Source organism: Xiphophorus hellerii, chromosome 22, assembly GCF_003331165.1.
Source record: "Xiphophorus hellerii strain 12219 chromosome 22, Xiphophorus_hellerii-4.1, whole genome shotgun sequence".
NCBI lineage: Eukaryota > Metazoa > Chordata > Actinopteri > Cyprinodontiformes > Poeciliidae > Xiphophorus > Xiphophorus hellerii.
The window spans coordinates 21,707,591-21,730,652 of NC_045693.1; the positions used below are offsets into that span (position 1 = coordinate 21,707,591).

The 23,062-nt window shown below is 41.2% G+C and overlaps 1 protein-coding gene across 1 annotated transcript in view; it reads left to right on the forward strand.

Moving 5' to 3' along the window:
* arid5b (AT-rich interaction domain 5B) overlaps positions 1 to 19,126 on the forward strand; it is a 103,130-nt gene extending 84,004 nt beyond the window's left edge. The window contains exons 7-10 of the mRNA XM_032552693.1: positions 2,527 to 2,579; positions 3,624 to 3,721; positions 16,154 to 16,364; positions 17,049 to 19,126. Coding sequence (XP_032408584.1) covers positions 2,527 to 2,579; positions 3,624 to 3,721; positions 16,154 to 16,364; positions 17,049 to 19,043 — 2,357 coding nt within the window. The 3' untranslated portion in view covers positions 19,044 to 19,126. The remainder of the gene's footprint in view (positions 1 to 2,526; positions 2,580 to 3,623; positions 3,722 to 16,153; positions 16,365 to 17,048) is intronic.
* The last annotated feature ends 3,936 nt before the right edge of the window (positions 19,127 to 23,062 follow it).

The window sequence follows — 23,062 nt, forward strand, 5'->3', positions numbered from 1 at the left end:
ATGTGACAACAGTGGCTGCAGTTCAATTTCTAAGTCATTCTGCCTTTGTTATTGTCGCTCATTGTGTTTTGCTGAGCAGCTGCTGCCTTAAGGCCACATGTGTGCAGATGAAGTGGTGAAAGGTAACAAGACACTGTGAACTGGAGCGCTTACACAAAAAGCAGTTGTGTGTATTTTACGACATTAACCAGTTAGTGTGTATGTCTGCATGTGTGTTTCCTGGTCTTAGACATCTGCATGTGATTGTGAACATCAGTTCCAATTTGTCTCCCTCTTTCAGCCTTGCTGTCTAATTGCCGTGCCATCGGTGTGTCACCGAGGCTGCATTGTGTTCCTGTTTTGTCATCCTTATCTCAGTGATAATTGCCCCTGCCAAACAGAGGGGAATTAAGAAAAGAAATTACTAATGACAAGACATCTAAGAAAAGGCATGTTCCCTCATTGCCTTTGTGCTCCCGTCCCCTCCCAGTCCTGTGTGCGGCTGCGGTAATTACAGTCGATGCGTAACAAGCGAGTTAAATAGACCATCTTTCTGTTTCCACAGTCGGAGAGTACAATGCGCCAGCGTGCTCAGTTCAAACAGAAAAACCTACCCGGCTCCCTTTGTTATTCCACCCGAGCATTGACAACGGTCGCAGAGAGGAGGGAAAGAGAGAAAAAAATCAATGCTGTCAAATGCGGAGATAGGAAAATGTCATTTTGACAAATGCAAGGCTTTGTGTACGCACAGATTGAATTTTGATGGATTTTTCCCTGGGCGAAGCCTCCCTTTTCTTATTTATAGGCCTTCATATAAAAATGTTAAACAATGATGTTACAGAAAGCAAATACAAATGTCATTGCCACAAAACGTCCCTCAATGAACTTGTGCTTCTTTGTTCGTGGGAAGTATTTCCTTTAAAAAGAGAGGGAGAGGGAGAAAGCCATTTGAAGACTCTGTGAGCTATTTTTAGGCAGAAATATTACACAAGACATGTATTTATAATGTGGCTTGTCAGGGTTTGTTTGGTGGGAAAAATCGATGCAAATTAATTTGCATTAGTTCAAACAGAAGTTTGAGCATTTTGCAAAGCCTTTGATGCTTTTAATGGCTTTTCGTTCCCACCTGCAGGCTGCAGCTAAAAAATGTCTTTGTCAGGATGAGACATGTTCTTTATTTTAGCAAAATAAAGAACATTCTTTTATACTCCTTCAGCAGAAATAAGGTAACTTATAGACACAACAACCAATAGACTGGTGATCAGACCACGCCCTCCCACTCCATACATTAAAACAAAGAACTCCCACAAATATCAGTCAATCAAAGTCTCAGCAGAGATGTTTGATTTGTTGATTGCTTCTACTATCTCCTACTTTTATTGCCTTACCATCACTCTAGACTTGCTGCTTCTCAAAATGGCTTCATGCATGTTTGGGGGAAATAAAATCAAAACGCTCTTGTTGCCTCATCCACTTTTAGCTCCGTCACCATGGCAGCGTGTATAGATACCGGAGACACAACGTTAAATGTCACTGTCTACACTGAAATTGACAAAGTTGTATTTAGTTTGGTTCCATTATTAAGAAAGTTAAATATAAGGTGTTGAGTAAGTCATTATGAAAAATTCAGTTCTAAAAGTCTGCATGCCTGTTTTTGTTGCTATTTTGCAAAAATATAGGCTACTGAGCATGCTGCTACGCACTGCAGTGTTTCCCAAATAACTCTGCCATTACCGTGCTCTTTTTTTCTGCACCACATCCGGCCTACCATAACATTTTATGTGCTCCTCTAGTCTCCATAGTAGGGCTACAAAAATACAACCTTCAACATCAAAGCTGTGCTCTTAAATATTTTATCAATCAAATCAAAGCAGTTTTTATCTGTCCACTGCCAAATACCATTACTGACAAAAGTTCCTTAATATCATTTAACTTTAAGAAGTACTCATCAAATCCAGAGACATGTTTATTTACGTTTTAACCGTTTCATCAATACATTCTGCCACAACCGGCCCTTTAAGGACGTTTGTGACTTGACATGAATGAGTTTAGCACACCCGTTCTACAAAAAAAAAAAACAATATGAATTTTTATCACAAATTATTACAAAGCTTTGTTTTCCATACAGATTTGTCAGCCAGCTTTCCAGAAGTTCACAGAAAACTTTCAGCGCTCTTATTGGCTTTTTAAAAAAGAACTTTGAATGACAATAATGAGATGATGGAAAGCTTTAGCAGTTTTTGACCACCATTGCTTAAAACCTCTGTGTGTCTTGATGGCCAGGCCAGGCCTGCGTTCTCCTGTTATCTCTGTCTGTCCCTCTGTTAAAAAACAAAACGTCCTGGCCGAGGATATAATCGCTGACAATTATTAAAGGCTCAAATTTGTAATGATGTGATTTTACATTGTGTTTTTATAGCTTTTTTCTTGACTACGGGGATCATAAAAGTCGTTTCCTTCCCTCTGGTGTAATGACTGTATATGATGTCATTTGTTTCAGCTTTCCCAGAGTTTCTAACTGCCTTGTTTGTCTTCTGTCTCCCACAGTCAACCTTTGGACTATGTTTCAAGCTGCTCAGAAACTTGGAGGATATGAGTTGGTAAGTATTCACATATGTGGCGACATATTACCCTCTCCTCCCAGTTTTCCTCCTCTCATTCTGTTTCCCTGCCTGAGATATTTGCCCTCTTTTGTTCTGTTTCTGACACATCTCTCCCTCTGATGCCGTCCCTTACCTGTCCCTCCCCCCCTCCACCTTCCCTCCGTCTTCTCCTCCACTTTTCTCTCTCTCTCTCTCTCTCTCTGCCCTTCTTTTCCCCCCAAGTGAGGTCAGTTGCTATTTTTCCCCGAGAAGAAAGTATTGCTCAGAGCCACTTTTAGCCGAAATGGTGCTGTTGTTTCAAAACCCCCTCGGTGTGGAAAACACATGTTCGTCTGTTCTGCACAGAGCAGAAGGAAATTGGATAAATCGCTCATTTTTTCCCACGTTGGAGATCAAGTGGAGAGAAGCGCGCACGCAGCTCGCCAGTGTGCACGTGTTGCAGGGAGAAACCAAGCGGGCCCGAAATAAGGTTGAATGAGGCAGTTAACTTGGCAGGATTGCCCGCTGTTTGTTCAGCCACTGCTCATGTGCGACCTGTTTGATGTTCGCTCGTCAAATGTGTTGCTCACGCTCGTTTCTTCATTAGTTGGCTGTACGCTGCTGTCCAAACAGATAGCCAGAGCAGGCCCTAAAGAGGATACAGCTCATATAATCTGCGCTCATATCCTTTTAATACCATCATATCTGCCTCTGATTATTTCTTGTTTCATGTTGAGGCTTTGTTAGCTCAGTGGCAGCTTGGGTTTTGGTGTTTTATGACGGAGCCCGCCCGTTATTCCCATCTGTTGCGGGATAGGGGATTATAGCAAGAACAACTGACAGCAGGTTGTTAACTGGGCTTATTGTGAGTGTTGAGTATTTAATAACTGGAACAATGTGGCTCGGTAGCTCCCCAAGATCTTGAAATGATGCCAACCATTCGTGTTTTTTTTTTTTTTGGGGGGGGGGGGAGGTTTCCCTAAATATTTTTGTTTAAGACTTGTGAAATTCTTCGCCTGCTGATGTCTCTTTTTTTTTTCTTCCTCTCGTCTCTTCCTCCAGATCACGGTGCGCAGGCAGTGGAAGCACGTATACGACGAGTTAGGCGGAAACCCCAGCAGCACAAGCGCCGCCACGTGTACGCGGCGACACTACGAAAGGTAGTCATGGAGTTACAACACTTTCCACACTTGTTGGCACCTCCGGTAAACATGTCATTGCAAAATCATCGTCTAACAACCCCTTTCAAATAAGTGCAGTTCAAGTATTTTAATAATTTATTCGCCACTTTTTTTTATCTGTTAATCTGTGTTTAGGGACATTAAATTCGTAATCTGTGCTTTCCCTGGTGTATAAATATATTGCAAAACAGAGGCCATCTCTTTCTTTTAGCTACTGGTCACAAGGCTGGATGAGTTCCTGTATTTATCTTGCCACCATGCACAGTGATTAGGATGGTAAGAGAAGCAAAAATATCTCCAAAGCTCTCCTTTAGAGAACTGCAGAACAGAGTGGCATCTTGGACTCTCCATAACAACCATTAGAGGCTACATATCATCTGGTTATTTGAGCATGCCAGAATAATAATAAAAAAAACATTTTCGGGATGAATATGTGAAGGAAACAAAACCCTGTAATCTCCACTGTTATGTACAGCAGGGGATCTGTGATGCTTTGGGCCTGACTCCAGAAGTTCTTGGCAGTCTGGTAAACTGCATGGCACTAATGGATTCTGAAATATTTTAAATATTTGGTGCCAACACTGAGAATGAATCTCAGTTGGGTCTTTTGCTTGGACACTGTTCTAATTTATAAGTCAATGTAAAGATTGTCGAACATTGCGATTTACTTATACATTTTCAATGTGTACAAGGAAAGATTTGACAGAATCTGAACTGATGCCTGACTAGTAACCATTTTGTTTGGATTGTTGTGTTAGTTTTTGGTTTGACAGCACCCTATTCCGAATATGTTGTTTATACTACAAGACACGCAGATTAACATTTCTTGGCAGAGTAGGCTTGAGCCTTCACCCTTTATCAAACTATTTAATTTAATTGTCTGGATTGTAACATCTAGTTTATTTGTACGGCTTAGATGGTTCACCAGACACAAAGTCAGCCTTTCTCCACAATCATCTCAGTTCTCAGACCTGGATCCTGTTGGAAACTTGGGGTTAAGATGAAGGGAAGGAAACATAAGGAAGGAGTGAGGACTCTGGAGAGAAATTGTGCGATGAGGACTAATCAAAGATTCCCCTCTCTGTACGCTTTAACTGAGATAATGTTTGGATTTTTCGGCACTGAAATTTAGTCGCTGCTGTAAAAGATTATTTGTTTTAAGGCTTTCCCACATCGTAATCTCAGATACCAGCAGACAAAAGAATAATATTATTTCACTTCATTTAACCGGTTTGCTATGTTAAACCAAATAAACCACAACAGAGAAATATCCCGAAGCCAAAACCCATTTATGATCGTCCCACACCCATCTGAAAAATCCACTTTGGAAACCTGCAACACAAAAAGATCAAACTCACTCCATAAATTTACAATCTTAAAAGTCGTTCCTCTTCACATTTTAAGCTGAAGAACTGAAACCGATCTGTATTTTGTTCACCGTGCATATCTCAAGTACAAATAACCCCCGTGTGATGGCATGTTCTCCACTTAATTTGAGAAGAAAAACAAGATGTTGTTGTTGCCACACGTGCCCACACTGCACAGTTTGCGTTTCCTTAAGGGCAGTGAACTCTCTTTCAGTTTGCTTCCAGGATGATTTCACAGAGCTTTATTCAACACCACAAGACAACTATTGATTTTGTTCAAGGGAAGTCAATGCTCCCAAAACCATGAAGAGCAGCGCTTCAAATGTGTCAGAGAGCTGATAATGCATGCAGTTCTAAATGCGTTATTATTTATGGGTTCAGGAGGTCGACTGGCTGTCCTTCAGGTTGTTTGTAGAAAAATTAACCTTGGGTTAAGTACTAAACCCTACGCTGTGCCTAAATTTGAAAAGACGAAAGCTACATTCATTTAGCAAGGAATGTGTTTCTTCATTAAGCTCTAATATTAAAACCGAGGAGGAGATTCAGCTGTTGTCTTGAAATTAATTGATCCGTTTTGTTCCCCTATAGAAAAGAATACGCAGTAATTTTGTGTGATTTTGATCCACAAGCCGACCAAAGAGGATTAAGCGTCTCTAAATAACAGCAGTGTTTTGAATTATTAAGTGACCTACATGGATAAACATACAGTAGCTTTGCTTTCAGTGAAACGCGCACTCCAAGCACGGAAAAGCTGCGAGCTGAAAACAGAGCTGTAATGTATTCGTTTAATCATCCAGTCAGATACTGCAGCATTTTGAACCTCCACATTTTAATCACTCAGATGGTATTACCAAACCAAAGTAAGCATATGGATGCGCTCCTGAGGGAGCTGCACGGGTATTATGCTGCACACGCACACGCCCACCCACGCAGAAAGTTAACAACACAACATCGCCACTTTCCCAAGGTTAAACAAATGCCAAACACCATCTTCTACTGCAAGAGATAACCGGTTGCTCGAGGAGAGGAGCGGGACGTTCCTCCCAGCGGCCGGCCCCCCCATCAATGCCGCTGTTGCAGGTTCAAGCACCCGAACAGCCAGCCCTCACACACACTTATTCACACACACACACCTGTCAGTAATACAGTGAAGATGCCAGCAGTGCCATGTGAGAGCGAGAGGCAGTTCCAGATTATGTCAAGATTGCGTGCTGTAAGCGATTTTGCAAGCTCAGGCAACAGTAGCTGGAGTGGCTTTTCTCAGAAATTTGCACTATACTGCACGTTGTTCAGTTTGCTGTATGTTTTATTTAGCAATGTGAGCCTAAATGTTCTTTTGTCCAAAAGATTTCGACAAAAGCCAGGGTTCATGCTGTTTATGTACAGTCTATAAATCACTCCTAGCGCATGGGTTGGAAAAGCCGCGTTTGATCATCAGGCTGAAAGATGTAAAGAGGAGTTGTTGGAAATGCAGAAAAAAGAAACAAATTCACATGGGAGGTGCTGAGGTGTGACTGCTGCTGCGCTGGCCTTTCCCTCTCCAGCCACCGTGAAGCAGCTGAGAGGAAAAATAATGCTGAATCAATACAAAGCTATAATATCCACGCACTGCAGTGAATATCGGGCTGACACAGAGAGGAAGGTGTACCAGGAAGGAGGGGCGGGCGAGATCAGCTGAAGCCCAGCAAGTTTCCATTTGGGGGAATAGTTTTAGCTGAGGCTTTGTGTTTGGGTTGCTCGGTGGGCAATTAGCTTCAATGTATTAGCTCAGCAAACACGACCATTCTCTCTGCATGATGAATGAGGCTGTTTAGAGGCTCGCTCAAGTATGTTTGCTCCCCAGAGGTGTCTTTGTTTCCACCTTTAATCATTATTCAATGTGCTACAGAAATATCATTCACAAGCAAGAGTTTACAATACACAAACTGGAGCGACTCTTAGGTTTTAAGCACAGTGTCGAATAAACTGTGACGACTGTAGGAGGACTCAAGCAGAGCCACACACCACCGGTGTGTACTATATGTCTGATGATGTCTGATAATCTTCCAGAAGTCTTCGTATTTGAACTTCATCCGTGTCATCTATATTTATTATGATGAATCATATCAAGTGAAGCAACTTTTAAGGTATCGACCACATGATAATTTACTTCATCTACAAACCGTTGTGGAGAGGAAGATGTTCCTAGTGAGCAACAGCCATGAATTTAACATTAAGGCTACATGAGTTATTGATACTTTGATTTCTAAGTGTGATTTAGATCTGAACATTTCTCATAGAGTTAGAGCAAACAAAACTAAAACTGCTGAGTCTGAAAGTGGACAAAACTTCAGAAGGTCTACAAGAAAACTCTGAAAGCAATGCAGAAAATGCACCTGAAACTCTTTAGTCTGAATAAATGTCATCCTTGTTTCAGTTTATTTAATAGCTACTATTATGAACACATTAATTTTGAATAATTAAGATTTTAAAGCATAAAGAATGTTGTTGGGGTTTTTTTTGTTTTTTTTTATTCCTGAGACCGGAACCTTTAGATTATGTTTCTGGTACAGCCATAAATCTGACACACAAGCACCGTCTGCAAACAGCAACTGGCATTTCTGAAAAACTTGAATTGGTTAGCACTTTGCACAAATCTGACAGTTGAATGACCTAAATAACAGATTAAAAATGGTCAAATATTTCTTGTTGAGCTCATATGTCTATTTATTTAATAAGTTAGCACCAAAAACGGTTTTTAAATAGAAAACAAGACCATCAACTTTTCTTGCTTATTTCCAAAAAATTAATTACAGACTTCCAATGAACTTGATTTAAAAATTTCAGTCGAATCCCACCACTACAAATTAGATTATATTTGTAACAACAAAAACCCAGCCTTTTAATCTAAAGTATTGTTAAAGATTTGAGCTGAACAGACTGTGCACCGTGTTCAGGATGCCAGTTGCATGAATCATAATTTCCCAGCAGAACGTCTCTCATACCACAACCGCTTCTCCATGAGTAAGTTTGTCAGTAACACCGATAATATCTCTAAAGAATGTGAGAAACAAATAATAAGAAACTGTAAAAAAAAATAATAATAATAATAACATGATCGATTCACCCATAACAACAATAAAACCAAAGCCCACACACAAAACTACTATTATATGATGGGTGTACTTCTGTTATTTTCCTTGAAAGAGTGCTTGAATGATAATTGAGAGTTTCAGAGTTTGTGTGTTTTGCTTAAAGGATGTAAATCTCTGTTTGTGTAATGGACACAAAATGGCTTGATGTCAACTGTCCTCTCATTTCCAGTCATTTAAACAAAACATTTCCAGTGTTCCCTTTCTTTTGGAAACTTTTAGGTAGCTGGGCTCTTAATGACTAACTTGTATTTATATAAAAGGAGCAGATGAGTGTTATTAGCATGAGTAAATTACAGCAAAACCCAGCAGATTCACACTGTTTATACTTAGCAAATCCACAGGAAATAACAGTTACAAACAGTATAATCTATTGGTTGTTATGGCTCCTAGAGGCAAAAAAAAAAAAAAACAGCAATAAGTTATCTTTAGTAAATATACTTTTTTGTTCTTCTTTAGACATTTTGAAACAAAATTTTCAAACAAAAAGCAAAGGCCATTAGCATTCATCTGAAAATGCTCTCCTGGGTCCACCAAAAAGAGTTCACAAGTCTCTTGAACCAAAAACATGAACCAAAACATTGATGTCAGCCTACTAGTTGAGTCAATGCTCCTAATAGAGCTGTACATTAAACCAGCTTAATAAGTAACTGAATCTGAGGCTACAAATTGTGTGCTAACTTTAGCTCGTAAGGACAAAAGAACATGCTAACTGAAGGTTGCTATAAAGCCTACCATGCACAAGCAGACGCTTTGCACAACGTTCTTAAGAAATTAAATAGAGAACCTAAAGGTGAACAACTTTAAACATTTGTCTACTTATCTTGCCTTATAGAAGGGATACTCTGAAAGTTCCCCCCGCCCCCACACACGCACACCATGATATCAGCACCAGCCTAAATCACTGATACATGGCAGGAAGGATCCATGTTTTTATGTTGTTTATGTCATGTTCTCATGAGCCTGTGTGAATTGTTAGTGCCACTTTAGAGCACCATCTTTGACTTGTTAGCAGTTCAGCACAGGGTTGAGCAGGAAATAAAATTCTCTAGCTACTAGGAGAGGAAAGAGAAACAATATTTTAGGATGTAATTGCCTTCAATTAAGTGGATATTCTTGGCTGACTTGGTATTATTTGGGTTAAAGACTGCGAATATCCACAAGCATTCAGCTCCCATTTAAAATTACACACATTATCCCTTTACAACCCTAATGGTAAAATCACATGAAATGGTTTCCTAGGAGATGTTATTGTGAAAGATGGAGCCAAGGGCATAATCACTATATTTATGCCGTCCAGGAGCAGCCAGTAATCACCAGTAGAAATTGAGTTGCATCGCTGGAATTGAGCAGGCGATAACCTCAGTTAATTGTCATTTTCAAAGTTACCGTTGTTTAGTCGCAGTGTGCCGTTCATTAGTACACAGGAGGGAGGGAGAAAAAAAGAAGAAAGAAAAAAAAAATCAATGTAGAAATGTCCAAGCCAAGGTCTGCTACTGCAGCTACGGGGAAGCTTTAATGATATTTATTTAAACTGTTTCCCGAGATTAGCTGTCAGGGCCCGGCGCTCTGAATTAAAAATGAGGTCATGAAAAAGATGGCATCAATAACCTTGAAATAGACTGCCTTTTGCTTCTGTGCTGTGCCATTTTCTCAGTGCCTCTCCCCCCTCGCTCTCTCCCTCTCTCTCTCTATCTCTCTCCCCACTCGCTGCCTTGCACTTCATGCTGTTTCTTTCATTATACAGGTCAGCGCCTTTTAAAAGCTCCTACATATTTAATCTTCCTGGTTTCCTACGTGATCTCTTGTTACAGAAACATCACATTCCAATATCTCTGTTCCTTTCTGCCAGTTGCGGATTTTTAATACCTCACCATGCCTTGGCACTCTAATGTAATTGCACAACGGGGTTGGCATCAGGGTGGGGATGGAGGCGGCGGCGGTGGTGAGGGGGGTATCCATGGCAACTGAGAAGCAATTTAGAATAATTTGCTATTTAAAAACTCAGAGGTTTTGAGCAACAGCAGAGTGAGCAGATGAGAGGGGTTTTTAGGATTAACTCATTTTGTCTTAAAAGCATGAGACACTCGCCAGATGTACTGTACGTACGGGACCGCAGCTTGTGAAATATTCCCCGCCTCAGATCATGCAGATATGTGTTTCTTTTCGAGACAGATGCACGCTTGTTCCAATTTTAGTCGACTAGATGTTTTATTGATTCAGCCTTTATTCATTCCTCTTGCTATCGATGTTCCTCCGCATTCACTAAAGCTGCTCTCCACATATAAAAATACATTGTTAGGGAACCTTGAGTCAGTCCTAGAACATTTGTAACAGAAAGACACTGTAGTTTGTTTCTGTTCTCCTTAGCGTCCCTCTGCATTGCCCTCACTGTATTGCAGATACATCAAATATGCTCCATTACACTTTGGCTCGCCTTTTCTTTTTTTTTTTCTTTTTTTATGCAGCAGCTCCAACGCAGATTTCAATTATTCTGGTAAAAGCAGAGGGCGATAGTTGGATTGCAGTGTTGTGAGAGTGTCGCTTTCATGTCCTCTGCATTACAAGCAGGAGAAGGCAAGCGGCAACAGCGATGGATTTTTATTAAACAAGCAAAAGCGTGTCAATAACAAAGAGTAAAAGTCGTGCAAAAACGGAAGGTGAGGGAAAGGTTGAGAACAGAAGAAGGTTATTGTGTGGCTGTCGGCATTCCTTAACACCGAAAAACAATGTCTCAACATGTCTGGATCAAACGCCTGGCCAAGTTCTTTGTATCTCTGTGACTTTTCACTGGATGCGAACCCGGACTTCAGCTTTGGGCGGGAATGCAACAAAAGGGCTACTTATTGTTTAGTATGGGAACTGTGGAATTTGATAGAAGTATTTTCCAGATGTTTAGAAGTGTTTCTATTTCCAGATTTCATCCATCCGTCCACCCAGTCTACGGTTTTTCAGGTTCCATATCTGAAGCTCGATCACTGTAGAAATATCCACCATAATCCTCGGCAAACTTAAGTATTTGTGCAGGCAACTCACGTAAGAAATGTGTGGAGCTGCTCAAAGTAACAGAAAACTTATTTTAGCCCCCGAGACGTGGATGTTTTTTCATGAAAAATGCTTCAATGAGCTTTCAGTGGAATTAAATCTAATAGTCTGTTTTGATTTTTTGGTCCCTGGTGGCAATGAGAAATGACAAATTATACCACTGGCAATCTGCATGGGAAGTCCGCTGAGATTAAAAAAACTAGTTCAGTTGCGGCAAGTTAAATTTACAGCATTCCAGATAACGCTCAAGTCCACTTTAAAGAGCAAAAGGAGACAGGTTCTGTACATTATTGGGCTTTAATAGTTGAATTACGGAAAGTGCTCCTTTATGCAGAACAGTGGACATTTATTTTACACAGTTGGTGCTCGGGGCTCACACCTGCCAGGGCGAACATTTACTGCATACTGCCGCAGCCGCAGCTAATGAGAGCAAACCCCAGGGGAACAGTAGAGGTCATTTTAAATCTGGTATTTTCAGACTTGACAAAGGACTTAAGTTTTCATACATTCCTGGGCTGCCCTCCTGTTTTAACTGCATGAATGAGGGTCACCTCGAGTGGTTTGGCTCTGAGACAAAAGAGGAGCTCCTAGGCATGAATCCAGAGCAGAGGGAGCAGAAACAATGTCTGTTTATCCCTCTGCTCTTTCTCTGAAACAGTTTGTTTTCTTTCTTTTTTTTAACTTTCATGTTTAACCAGAATGTGACTTTTTCTAAAAACCCTTGCGTCCTCGCAGACTCGTAAAAACGTAAGTTATTTTCTCTCCTCCGAGTCTTTCTTACAGCCCCGGGATCTCGTCCAGCATCTCTTTAAATAGTTTCTTTACCCCCTTTTCTATTCTTTTTTTTTTTTTAATGCATGAAGTAACTCCTGTGATCTTAACACAACACCGACTAAAATTAATTTCAGCTTGGATGGGAGGGGAAACTGTTGAAATGGAACAGCCCGCAGGCGTTTTCCATTTATTTGGTGACTTGGGTTTTTCTTGGGTTTTAGCGCACAGCTTGTTCCTGTAACACAAAACTCAGATGAGAGCAGCACATTGCTGGTAAAGTCACCTTGTTTTTGCCAAGTTGTCTTTTTATACAGAGGGGAGGTGCCATGTGGGTGTGTTTGTAATTCATTATTGTCAATGACGCTGATCTCCTTTGCTGAGGGTTGTGCTTTAAAGAATTACACAGTTAGTTATTGTCTGGACGTTAGTGCTTGTCTGGATGCATTACATATTAAAAAGAAACAACAACTTCTTTTTAGCTTCATTGCATAAGCTGAGCTTAAAATAAATCTTACTTTATTTTAAGCTTGTTGCTGCATATTTTATTTGCTTGTGATTAACATGGGGAGAGAAAGAAAAGAAGCTGCTTAAAAAACAACCAGGTAATAAATTGGCAGGAGGCAAAGTTAAGCATTTATTGACCTCATAAAAATAGTTGCCCCTCCCGCTCTGATGAATTCTTTCCTGGAATCCATCAGGGTGCAGAACGCCCCCAAGTGGCTCGAATCATTAACTGCACCTGGCTCTCTCTGCTTGTTCACTGGCTGCCAAGCTCTGCCTTGGAGGAAATTGCTACTCACAGTGGTCTTGTATCACAAGCACTTATTATATCATGTTGCACAATCATGACTTGGTTATATGTGGAAGGCTTGAAAGTACTCCAATCTGTCACACTGAGGGCTGAATTAAGGCTTAATGGTTCGTGTTACTTTGTTTTTTGTTGCTTCCTTTTGTCAAATAAAAGCAGAAAGATGGAGCAGGGGGCAATTGATTAAATAAATAGATTATTAAATATGTACTGAATTAATAAATCCATTCACAAACACACATTTTCTCACACACACACACACACATATATATGAGTTTAGGTTACTAATGATTAAGTGTCGCACTTCCTTGATTGTTTTTCTATTTTATTTTATTCTTTATTAATGAAATTTAATAACATTTCACAACCTGGTGGACTATTATATTGTGCAAGTTATGTTCAAAATACATAACAGTATATTATCAGCATATTTGAGAAAAAATCTTTATTAAAAGAGAGAGCATTTATAATTTGAGAGGATCAGAAATAACAAAAAAAAAAATTTTAATTAAATAATTGAAACGTTGTATTTCTGTTTATGGGCCAAATCTTTGGAACAATCTGTCTACAGAAACCACAGAAAGTTGTTCAGTTTTACTTTTAAGAAAATAATACAAAATAATATTATGCTATAATATAATGAAGTATATTGATGCAGTAGAGTATCATTACAAAGATTACATGTTTTTCTTTGTTGTTATACACATTGCCTGTTCTGTGTTGAAACTTGTGTCTATATGGATGGTTGTTTAATGCTTAGTTGCTTATGGTATAGTGAAATGACTTTTGAGACTTTTGTTGGGAAAGACAAGACTAAGAGCAATTTTATGAACCGACTGGTTCATGCCTAAGTTTAACATAGATTTTCCATTAGAAATTATTAAAAGGTCATGGTAATTTCCCCAGGATTAGTTCTTACATTATCTGGGGCAGCAAAATACCACTTCTCCACCCACCCACCACTCACAAAGCGTCCTTACTGACATTCCTTAACGTTGACCCGGGCCAAGGCAGCCATCTCTTTCCCACAGATAATGCAGATTGCTAACAATGGACCCAGTTATACATTCAGTTCCTTTATTTCTCTGACTGCATCCAAGTTAGATTGGTAGTTTTGCCTTGTCATCAATATGAACTTTTCCAAAAATAAAAAACAACAACTTTATCGTAGTTTATTTTCTGTGCTTTAGTATCTTAATTCCAGAAAGCGTGAGAATAATTTCTCTGCTTGTAAGTTTTAAAAAAAAACTAGATGTTTTTTTTCTCTCTGTTTTCCAGGATTTCGTCACAGTAATCTTTGTTGCTCATTAACATGCCTTCATCCACCCGCTATCCTCCCTTTACTCCCCGTTTCCCTTTTCTCTGTTTTCCTCCTCTCTTCTCTTCCACAACCTTTTTGCTCTCTGTCTCTCCAATAAGTCACATTTAATAGTACATTTCCTTTCTTGGCCTGGGGCCTGGTGCCAGACCAGCTGTACGAAATGTAGTTTCGCCGCTTTCCCTGCCAGCACTTTTGTTCAGAGGAAGAAAAAAAAAAGAAAAACAAAACCAAAAAAAATCCCACAGAGCCTCTTGAAGTCTCTGAGGCTCTTTTTTTTCCCTTCTTCCTCATTTGAAGAGGAGGCGAAGCAGTTCTTGATTCATTGTTTGTTTTACTGCCATGTCCCTTAAAAGGAATAGTGCAACTGTCTGTTGTTGTTACACGACAAGGGCTTATGTCTTTTCTCGAGACTGAAAAAGTTCTGTTCCTGTCTGACTTTCATGGATTATTCTGTAAAACGTGAGAGAGGATTTTGAAAGATTTTCATAGCAACTTACTGATGTTTTATGGCGTTGTAGCTCTTCAAGTCTCAGTTTGTTCTTCCGCAGTGTTTCTTATTTCTGGTTCGGTGCCAGCTTCCATTTTGTTCCCGGAGCAATAAAAGTCTAAAAGTTTCCCTTGCTGCTTTTTCATGTCAGTGTTTTACACATGGGTGTTATGTTATCCAGATCCTAATGTCCCCATTTGTTACAACATGACATATTTAAATTTGACTTAGGGTGTATCTAAAAGAGGAATAACAACATTTAGATTATGTTAAATGTTTACTTTGCATAATGCTCTTTGTCATTTAGCATGAATTTGATTAAACGTGAGCATATGAAGCCTTTGTGTTTCTTAAGTACCCCGGCATATTGCTTCCATCTGAAAATATTTTCATCGCTGTAGCTAATTTAAGGGCTTCTGTCTCTAATCATTTTCGCATGCTGAAGGAGATATTAAGTGCTGCGAGCTTTCTTTAAACATTTGATTTCAATTCTGGCAGATATTTTCTTCTTTTCTCATTTCCAGCCGCAGTAACTTTACACACCCACACTCACATTCTGTTCCTTCGAGGTTAAAGTAATACCAAATGTGATCTTTCTCAGCAGGGGATAACTCATTATTCACATTCTCTCTCCTTCTCTTTCTGTCTTTCTCTCTCTCTCTCACATCCACACAGAAACACACGCATACGCACGCACACATATACTGGCTCCAGTCTGGATTTCCCCGTAGCCCAGCTTAATTACAATAGAACTGTTAATGCTTTCCAGGTATTAAAACAAGGAGGGTTTAAAACAAGCTATATAATGCACCACAAGCTTGCAGCTGTTTTGGTGCGGTGGGGTGTGCATGCGCGTGTGTGCGTGCGTGTTTGGGGAGGGCGGGGATTGTGCGCTTTGAAAATCTATATTTTAGCAGCAGCAGATAGGAACAGTGCTTTGCAAAGCTGTTTACATAACCGACATGTAGTTCAGAGTTGCTAGGTGTAAAGAAGAATATGCATTGTTTTTCTTTTCTTTTTTTTTGGACAAATGAAAATCTGAAAAGGGCATCTGTTTGCATCGTGTGCCTCAAATCCACACTTTGTAAAAACACATTATCCTACAATTAGGCTTCAGGTTTTTGAGGGTATGTCTCTACCAATGGCACATTAAGTGACCCAAATGGATTATGTTTAGGTGTATCAGAGTGAATGGAGAGAAAAAAATATGTTGCATTTTCCTTCCGCTTCACTTGTGCACTGTTTTGTGTTCGTGTATCACATAAAGTCATAATAAAATACATTAAAGTCTATGGTCGTACGACCATAGAAATGTGGAAGGGTGCAAAGTGCATGCTTTGCACTGCACTGCGTTTGCTTAGCTGTTGCATTTAAACCAGCGTTATCAAACACTTGGTCATGTGAGCACATAATAATGCGCTAACTATAAATGTGGGACGACACATTTCTATCATATCTCCTGCTTTTTTCTTTTTCAGGCTCCTCCTTCCTTACGAGAGGCACCTCAAAGGCGAACAGGACAAGCCCCTCCCGTTGGCCAAACCCAGGAAGCAGGAGGGCAGCCAAGAGAAGGCGTCTGGAGCCGGCGTCAAAGTGAAAGTAGTAGGGGCCAAGAAACTGAAAGGCCCCAACCATCCGAAGCTGGGCAGTAAGAAGGATAGGGGAGAGGTGAAACAAGAACTAACACAGGTTAGTGTCAGGGTTCCTTAACACTCTTCATTACAAAATTCCTTTTCCCCCCCCACATTTTTTCCAATATATTTTGAACCTTTTAGTGTCAAATATTGCTGCTGATGTTCTTAAATAGAATTTGGGTAAAAGGTTTTCTCTGAACACCTGCTTTTTGGAGTCTAGTATAGAACCCACTTTGCTGATTTTGTAGCTTCTTCACTAACATGGATTGCCTATTTTTCTAAATGTAAAAATCTTGGACTTGGTCATTAAATTGTGGATCGTCCTACACTAAATACAGATTCTTCAAAGCACAGTTTGTGAACGGGGGTACCTTTATCTTAAGATTTCCAAAAATAGTCAAATAAAAATAGTTTATTTGGTATTTTACAGCCAGTTTAAGAATGATAGGTACAGTTCAACCTAAATGTAAAGCTCATTTGGCTCAAAACAGGTAAAAATGTAGCCATTTTTTAATAAAGTCAAAGATAAAACATCCTAGATCAATAGATTAAAGTGTAAACTATTGTATAGGCATTATTGGACTTTCAATCATGCCTATATTCAGAAATTGGAAAGAAGTGATTGTTTTATATTGAGTTTTCTGTCCTCCTTCCTTCCCGTGAATGTTTTTGCTTTAGTTGATAGATCATTAAGGGCGATAATATATCGCAGTGTTAATCTGTCCTTTCTCACATGCAGGAGTCAAAGGTGAAAGAAGACGACCATGAGATTTCCACAGCCATAAAAATCGACGCCGCTCTTCAAGACGAACCGATTGTAATAGAGGAGGAAGAGTTGCATGTCACCCTGAAGAAGGAGGAGTCGTTGGCCGTGGAGCAGCCGTCCTCGCTCTGCCTCAAAGAATCTGACTGCAGACCGCCCCACGGTGGTTTCTCCCTCCACACGGGGCCTTCCGCCCAACCAGAATGGAGGCAGATCAGCGAGGCGCTCCAAGCGAAGCTCGCAGGCGAACAGCAAACTGAAGGGCATTTCATTCCAAAAACCTCTTACCTGCTTCCCCGCTGGGATCAGACTAAAGCTGCTGGACATGTGGCTCTGCCTGAGCACTTCTCCAAGGTCAAAGACTGCATTGAGAATCATGGCGGGAGAGTGGGGAAAGTGTTGCCTATGTGCAAGCAGGTGGATGGACAGTGTATAGATTTGAGCACAGATTCTTACTCGGAAAAGGACGACTACGGGGCGATTAAGAAGGAGTCGACCCAGACAGCCATCTACTGCAAAGCCAACCAGGGGGTCATGTCTCCGTTGGCTAAAAAGAAGCTCCTGTCCCAGGTGTGCGAGTCCAACCCCTACTCCTTTTCCTCTCTTCAGTCTCCACCTCCCGCAGCTGTGTCCTCTCTCCATCGAGGTGATCGAGAGAAGGAGAAAAGAAAGAGTGAAGAAGAGTTGCTGGGACAAAGGTACCAGGGTGCGTCCGACAGCATCCCTGAGGTCTCGCCCATATTCAGGCCGTCGGTGATCCAGCACGCACAAAGCAGCAAGGCTCACCAACACACTGGCGGAGGGCAATCGGAGAGGATCGCTGCGGCGGAGCTGTCGGACTCTTACAGCCGGACGGGCCATCATATTCAGCCACAGGCGAGCGTGCCCTGGCAACCGTACCTTACCAGAACCCAAACCCAGGACTGTGCGGAGACCGCCGGGGAGAAAATCCTCCAAGGTCCAGTCACCCAGTGCAGGAGCTATACGGGGGACTGCTACTCATCCCCTCACCTTCACAGCTTGTACAGACAGACTGAGAGCTGCCTGAGCCAAGAGAGAATGGCTGGCTTTCCTGGCGGAGAGCGGAGAGAGCACTACAGCAGGGAGCGCGAGGGCGGCCAAAGCTTTGTCTGTGCCGGTCTGGAGCAGGAAGGGTTGGTGTACAGATCTCACTATGGTGACAGGACTCAGACGCAAGGAGAGAACGGAGAGGCTGAAGACGAGCCCAGAGACTTTTCTATTTCTAAACCTCTATCTCAAAGGGTTTCCTCCTTTTCCAAGCCCTCTTTCTGTAGTCTCTCCTATCCCATCATGCATCACGGTTTGGATTCCCATCCTAAGGCGTGCAGAGTCTCGCCTATGACAATCTCTACCCCCAAACAAAGCTCACCAGATACTTCTCAGTCGTTTCCCAGCCCCAAAACCTCAGCCGAACTGTCCCTCAACAGTCCCATTCGGCCCAGTAAGCGGAGCCTGGCCGAGGCGGACAGCGAAGACGCCCCGGAGAGGAAGGTGCGAGTGGTGACCCCTATTCACCCGGCCAGCACAGTCCGACGGAGCGACCCTGAGGAGCTGAAACCCGCTGAGCCAGCCCACGCCATTCACCTCAACAATCATCTCCCCGAGGGCCATTCTATGACCGCCTACCCCCCGCCCCACACCGCGCCCCTCTATGCTGGCATTTATCCACACGGCACGCTGGTGTCACCAGGCGCCCAGGATGGGCTCCAGCAGCACCCGGGCCTGCAGTACCTGAAAAGCCAGTCGGCCGTGTCCCCGCTAATGCCCCCCTTCACCATCCACTCCATGATGCTCCACAGGCAGCTGCTAGCCTCCACCCCCAGCCCCCACCACCTCTACAGGTACCCGGGCGGGGCGGCACTGTACGGAGAGCTGTTGCACCACCTCTACCCTCTCTCGACCCTCCCCCCACCTCAGCTGTCGTCGGTACACCCCAGCACCAGACTTTGAGGGAGAGAAAACACGCTTTCTTTTCTTCACATTGTTGAAACTGTGTCGGCTTATTTTCATTCACATCGTGGCTTGAGTCGAGGCAAAACTAAGATCAGACGTTTTGCCGATGACAAACTGCTAAATCCATCACTCGGACTGCAAATTACTTTTTTTTTTCTAACTGTGTATGCCTTCGTTTATATATCTTGCACTGCTCTTTATTTTTTGTCACCTCTTACTTGCTTTTGTAACCCTATTTGCACAATGCTCGTGTGTATTATGCTCACAAATCAGCTTGTTGCTTTCAGTGACCCACGAGTCAGGTTTGTTGCTCTGGAACGTGAGAAGTTGAGGGAAGTAGAGAAAAGCCATTTGTTTACTGTGTCTGAGGGCTAAACGTAGTTGCCTAAAAACACTAAAAGTAACATGACAATGAAATACAAACTCTTAACCTCAGTATGTATGTTTTTGCAAACAGGCATGGGTCGGTATGAGATCCTTAGAGGACGGTTAGTTTGAGAACAGTACCACAGTTTCACAGTATTCACATACAAATAAAGCAAACATCTGTACCATTATCTAACTTATTTCATTTAAAACAGAAAAGCATTGTACTTTTCCAACTGCTGCAAAGAATTTTAAGTTCATTGTTACAGTTATAATCAAGCTAGGGCAACACACATTAGCGCCTTCAAACTTGTTCTGGTCATGTCCATCCAACAACATCCCGCGACGACAGTGTCTGATTGGTGGCTGACACTACTGGATTAAATACCCAGAGATCCCTTTAAAACCGTTTCTATTCAGAAGCGACAAAGCTCATTCAAGCCTAGAGTCCGGTGAGCTGTTCTCCCTCTGCACACTTTAGCACATCGTGCCCCATGAGTGTTAAAAAGCATTATTTGACTAGCATTAGATACCTGAAATATTCATTTATCATTTTGATTTTAATACCAAATTAATGAAAATACATAAGAAACACAAAGTTTTTAAGAGCTTACAGTGCATAATACTGATTAATTAGTCAGGCTAACTGCTCCGGTAGAGTTTGCAATCAGTGTCTTAACAGAAATGCAGCTTGTAGCTTGGCAGCTGGGGTTTTGCAAGTGTTAAGTCTTTTTCATAATGGTGAAATATTGTCAAACACCAAAATTTGTCTTACTTTTAACTGAGGGTAAAGTGTAGCAGCCTTCTGTCAACCAGCTAACTGGTAGTGCACAGCATTAGGTGGGGGAGGGACAGAACTGTGTTGATTTACAGGCCTGGAAACAAATTAAGAGACGGCCTAATTTGGCTATATTTTCAGTCACAGCTGTCATATGCCTTGACATATTCTCTACAGCAGGGGTGCCCAAAGTCGGTCCTGGAGGGCCGGCATCCTGCTCGTTTTAGTTCTCTCCCTGCTGGTACCAACAACCTTTTCAGCATGTCAGTGTTCTTCTTAGGCCTTCTAATGAGCCATCATTTGATCCAGGTGCGTTAAATCAGGGAGAGAACTAAAACATGCAGGATGCCGGCCCTCGAGGAGCGACTTTGGGCACCCCTGCTCTACAGTCTTTCATATTACTGTATGTTATTAACTGTGATACATGTAGAAATGCTGTTTTCAGAGCTCTCTCAATTTTTTTCCAGGCCACAAAAGTTAGAGAAAACTGGTCACTCTAGCATCTCATTGAAAAGATTCTCAACTTTAGAAGCAGGAAGACAAAAACGGTTTGCTATTTTGAAGACACAACTTTTTAAAACCAGTAACCAGCCCATGCCTAATTGCTACCAAAATAAAACAGCTGAATCATGTGTTATTTATCTCCAGGCAGCCAGTGTTGTTGTGTCTGTTTACATGTCTCCACGCTGAACTCTGTTCCTTATTTGCGCCGCAGTAAATCCAGCTGGAGTGGACTGATTGGGATAAATGTTAACACCCGCTGTGGCGCTGCTTAACACGAACAGTTTCATCACGACCACATTCAGAGGTGCTGTGTGTAACAGATGTACTGTAGAGTCGCTCTTTTACAAAATTCAGGTTCGTCTGTGTTGCTTCTAAGCGCATCTTCCTATGACGCGTTCGCATCTGTTTGCAAATCATGGATGTTTCGTCTTCGGCCCGTGTGACTTTCACCTTCTGCGATGAAAGTAGTTTGACCTCGGAACATTTTTGTGACTGGTAGACTGTTGTGGCTTGTTTTGCGTCTGCAGGAACAGCGTAATGAAGCAGCCGTCTGCTGTGGAATGCTCACCACAAGGAAGAAGGAAAAAATCTGCATTTCATATTTTCGTTCCTGACTTGAAACGGTTCATTGTCTTGACAAACAGACTCTTTTAATATATGATTTTATAGGAATGTTGTCACTTAGGATATTACTGCTTTGCAAATATCTGTGCCTTTCACAGTCTTGGATTAGAGTTAGCACTACGCTTATTAAGGTATATCTCCTGTAGCAGGGTAGGAATGTCAATTTTACTGTCACTCTCGTGTCCAAATGCAGTATCCAGACATTATCAAACAACTTGGCACACTTCGAGACAACAGACTTAAAAGGTAGGATTTCAAAGTGTAACTGTAGATCAATTTTAGTTCTGTCGCTTTGTTCTTTTAACAACAGCCAGTTTCGGAAAACAGCTGACGAAGACACAGGTTCGCTGTCTGTCATCTGCAGGGCATGTTCTCTAGCCGCGGTGAAAACGGTACCAAACTCCATAAAGAATTCCTACCGTGCTCCGTAGCCCCGAGGTGCAAAGACAACACCTGCGCTGGCTTTTTACAACCACTATAATTGCAATGCAGGAAAGCTGAAATACACAGAGAACATTTCTTTTGCTGTTTAAAGCGAGGAATTTTTTTTTTTTTTTTTTTAAAGCTGTAAACATCTACAATTTTGCTGAACACTTACAGACATTCATTACTGATTCTAGTACTGTAGATTGCTGTGTGTAGGTAAGCTGGCTCCTGTACAGAACATTGACACGGAGGGAACTACTCACGGCAAACTCTCTCTTTTTTTTGTCTTAATATCTGTGTAAATAGCACTGTAGATAGCACTGCGTGGTTGTCCTCATATAAACTGTTGTAATCTGTAAATAGTAAAAAAAGAAAAACAGAAAAGAAAAAAACAGTATAAAAGTTGGTTACACAAACTAGATGTGTTCTTTTTTTTTACTGTTTTATGTTAGGCTCAAACAACACTACAAATTAAGATTTAGGATATGCTTCTTGTTTTTTTTTTATTATTTGTTGTCCTTTCATTTTTTTTTATGTTGTGCATCCTGAAACTGTTTTTTGATACCATAGCCATCTGTTTACCAATCATCCAGCTGGCAGCAAAACGAAAAATAAAGACATTTTGTATGATATGACCTCCTGTATATTTAATTAAAATATTTTACTATCAGTACACGTTTCATCAGTTTCTTACACACACTCACGCCCACACACACATTTTGACAAGTAACAACCACAAATCTTTATCCATTTGGGAAATCTTAGGCTGGATCGAAACATTATGGTGTCCAAATCTTTTATCAGCCAACCGTTTTGCTTCCACTCAACAATTATGCAGTATTTTGTGTTGGTCCATCACACACACAAACCCAATAAAATAACAGAGTAAATGGTTATAAAGCAATAGAATGTGTAAAAGTACAAGCGTATAAATTCTTTTACAAAGCACTATAAAATGCAAGGCTCGTATCAACTGGTATGCAACACCAGTGTGTTAACATTATCCTATTTCTTTTTCCCCCTTAGTAAATGCAGTGTGAATGGCGTTTTATTATTGTGACAGCATTATTTGTCTGAGATTCCACCAGCTTTAATCTTCACAACAGGCCATTTCTGGGCTCACGGCCAGAAAAGCCTCTTCAGCATTTGCTGCATTGAGCAAATGCGCCAGTGCATGTAGCATTTCTATGGCGTGTGTACTGGGGTGCAATAAAAGCTGTGCTTTGACTTTTATTGCCACCCTCTGGTAAACTTTTAACATGAAAAAATATTCTGTAATACTTCCAGAGCTCAGTTTAAAAAAAAAAAGGCAGGCTCA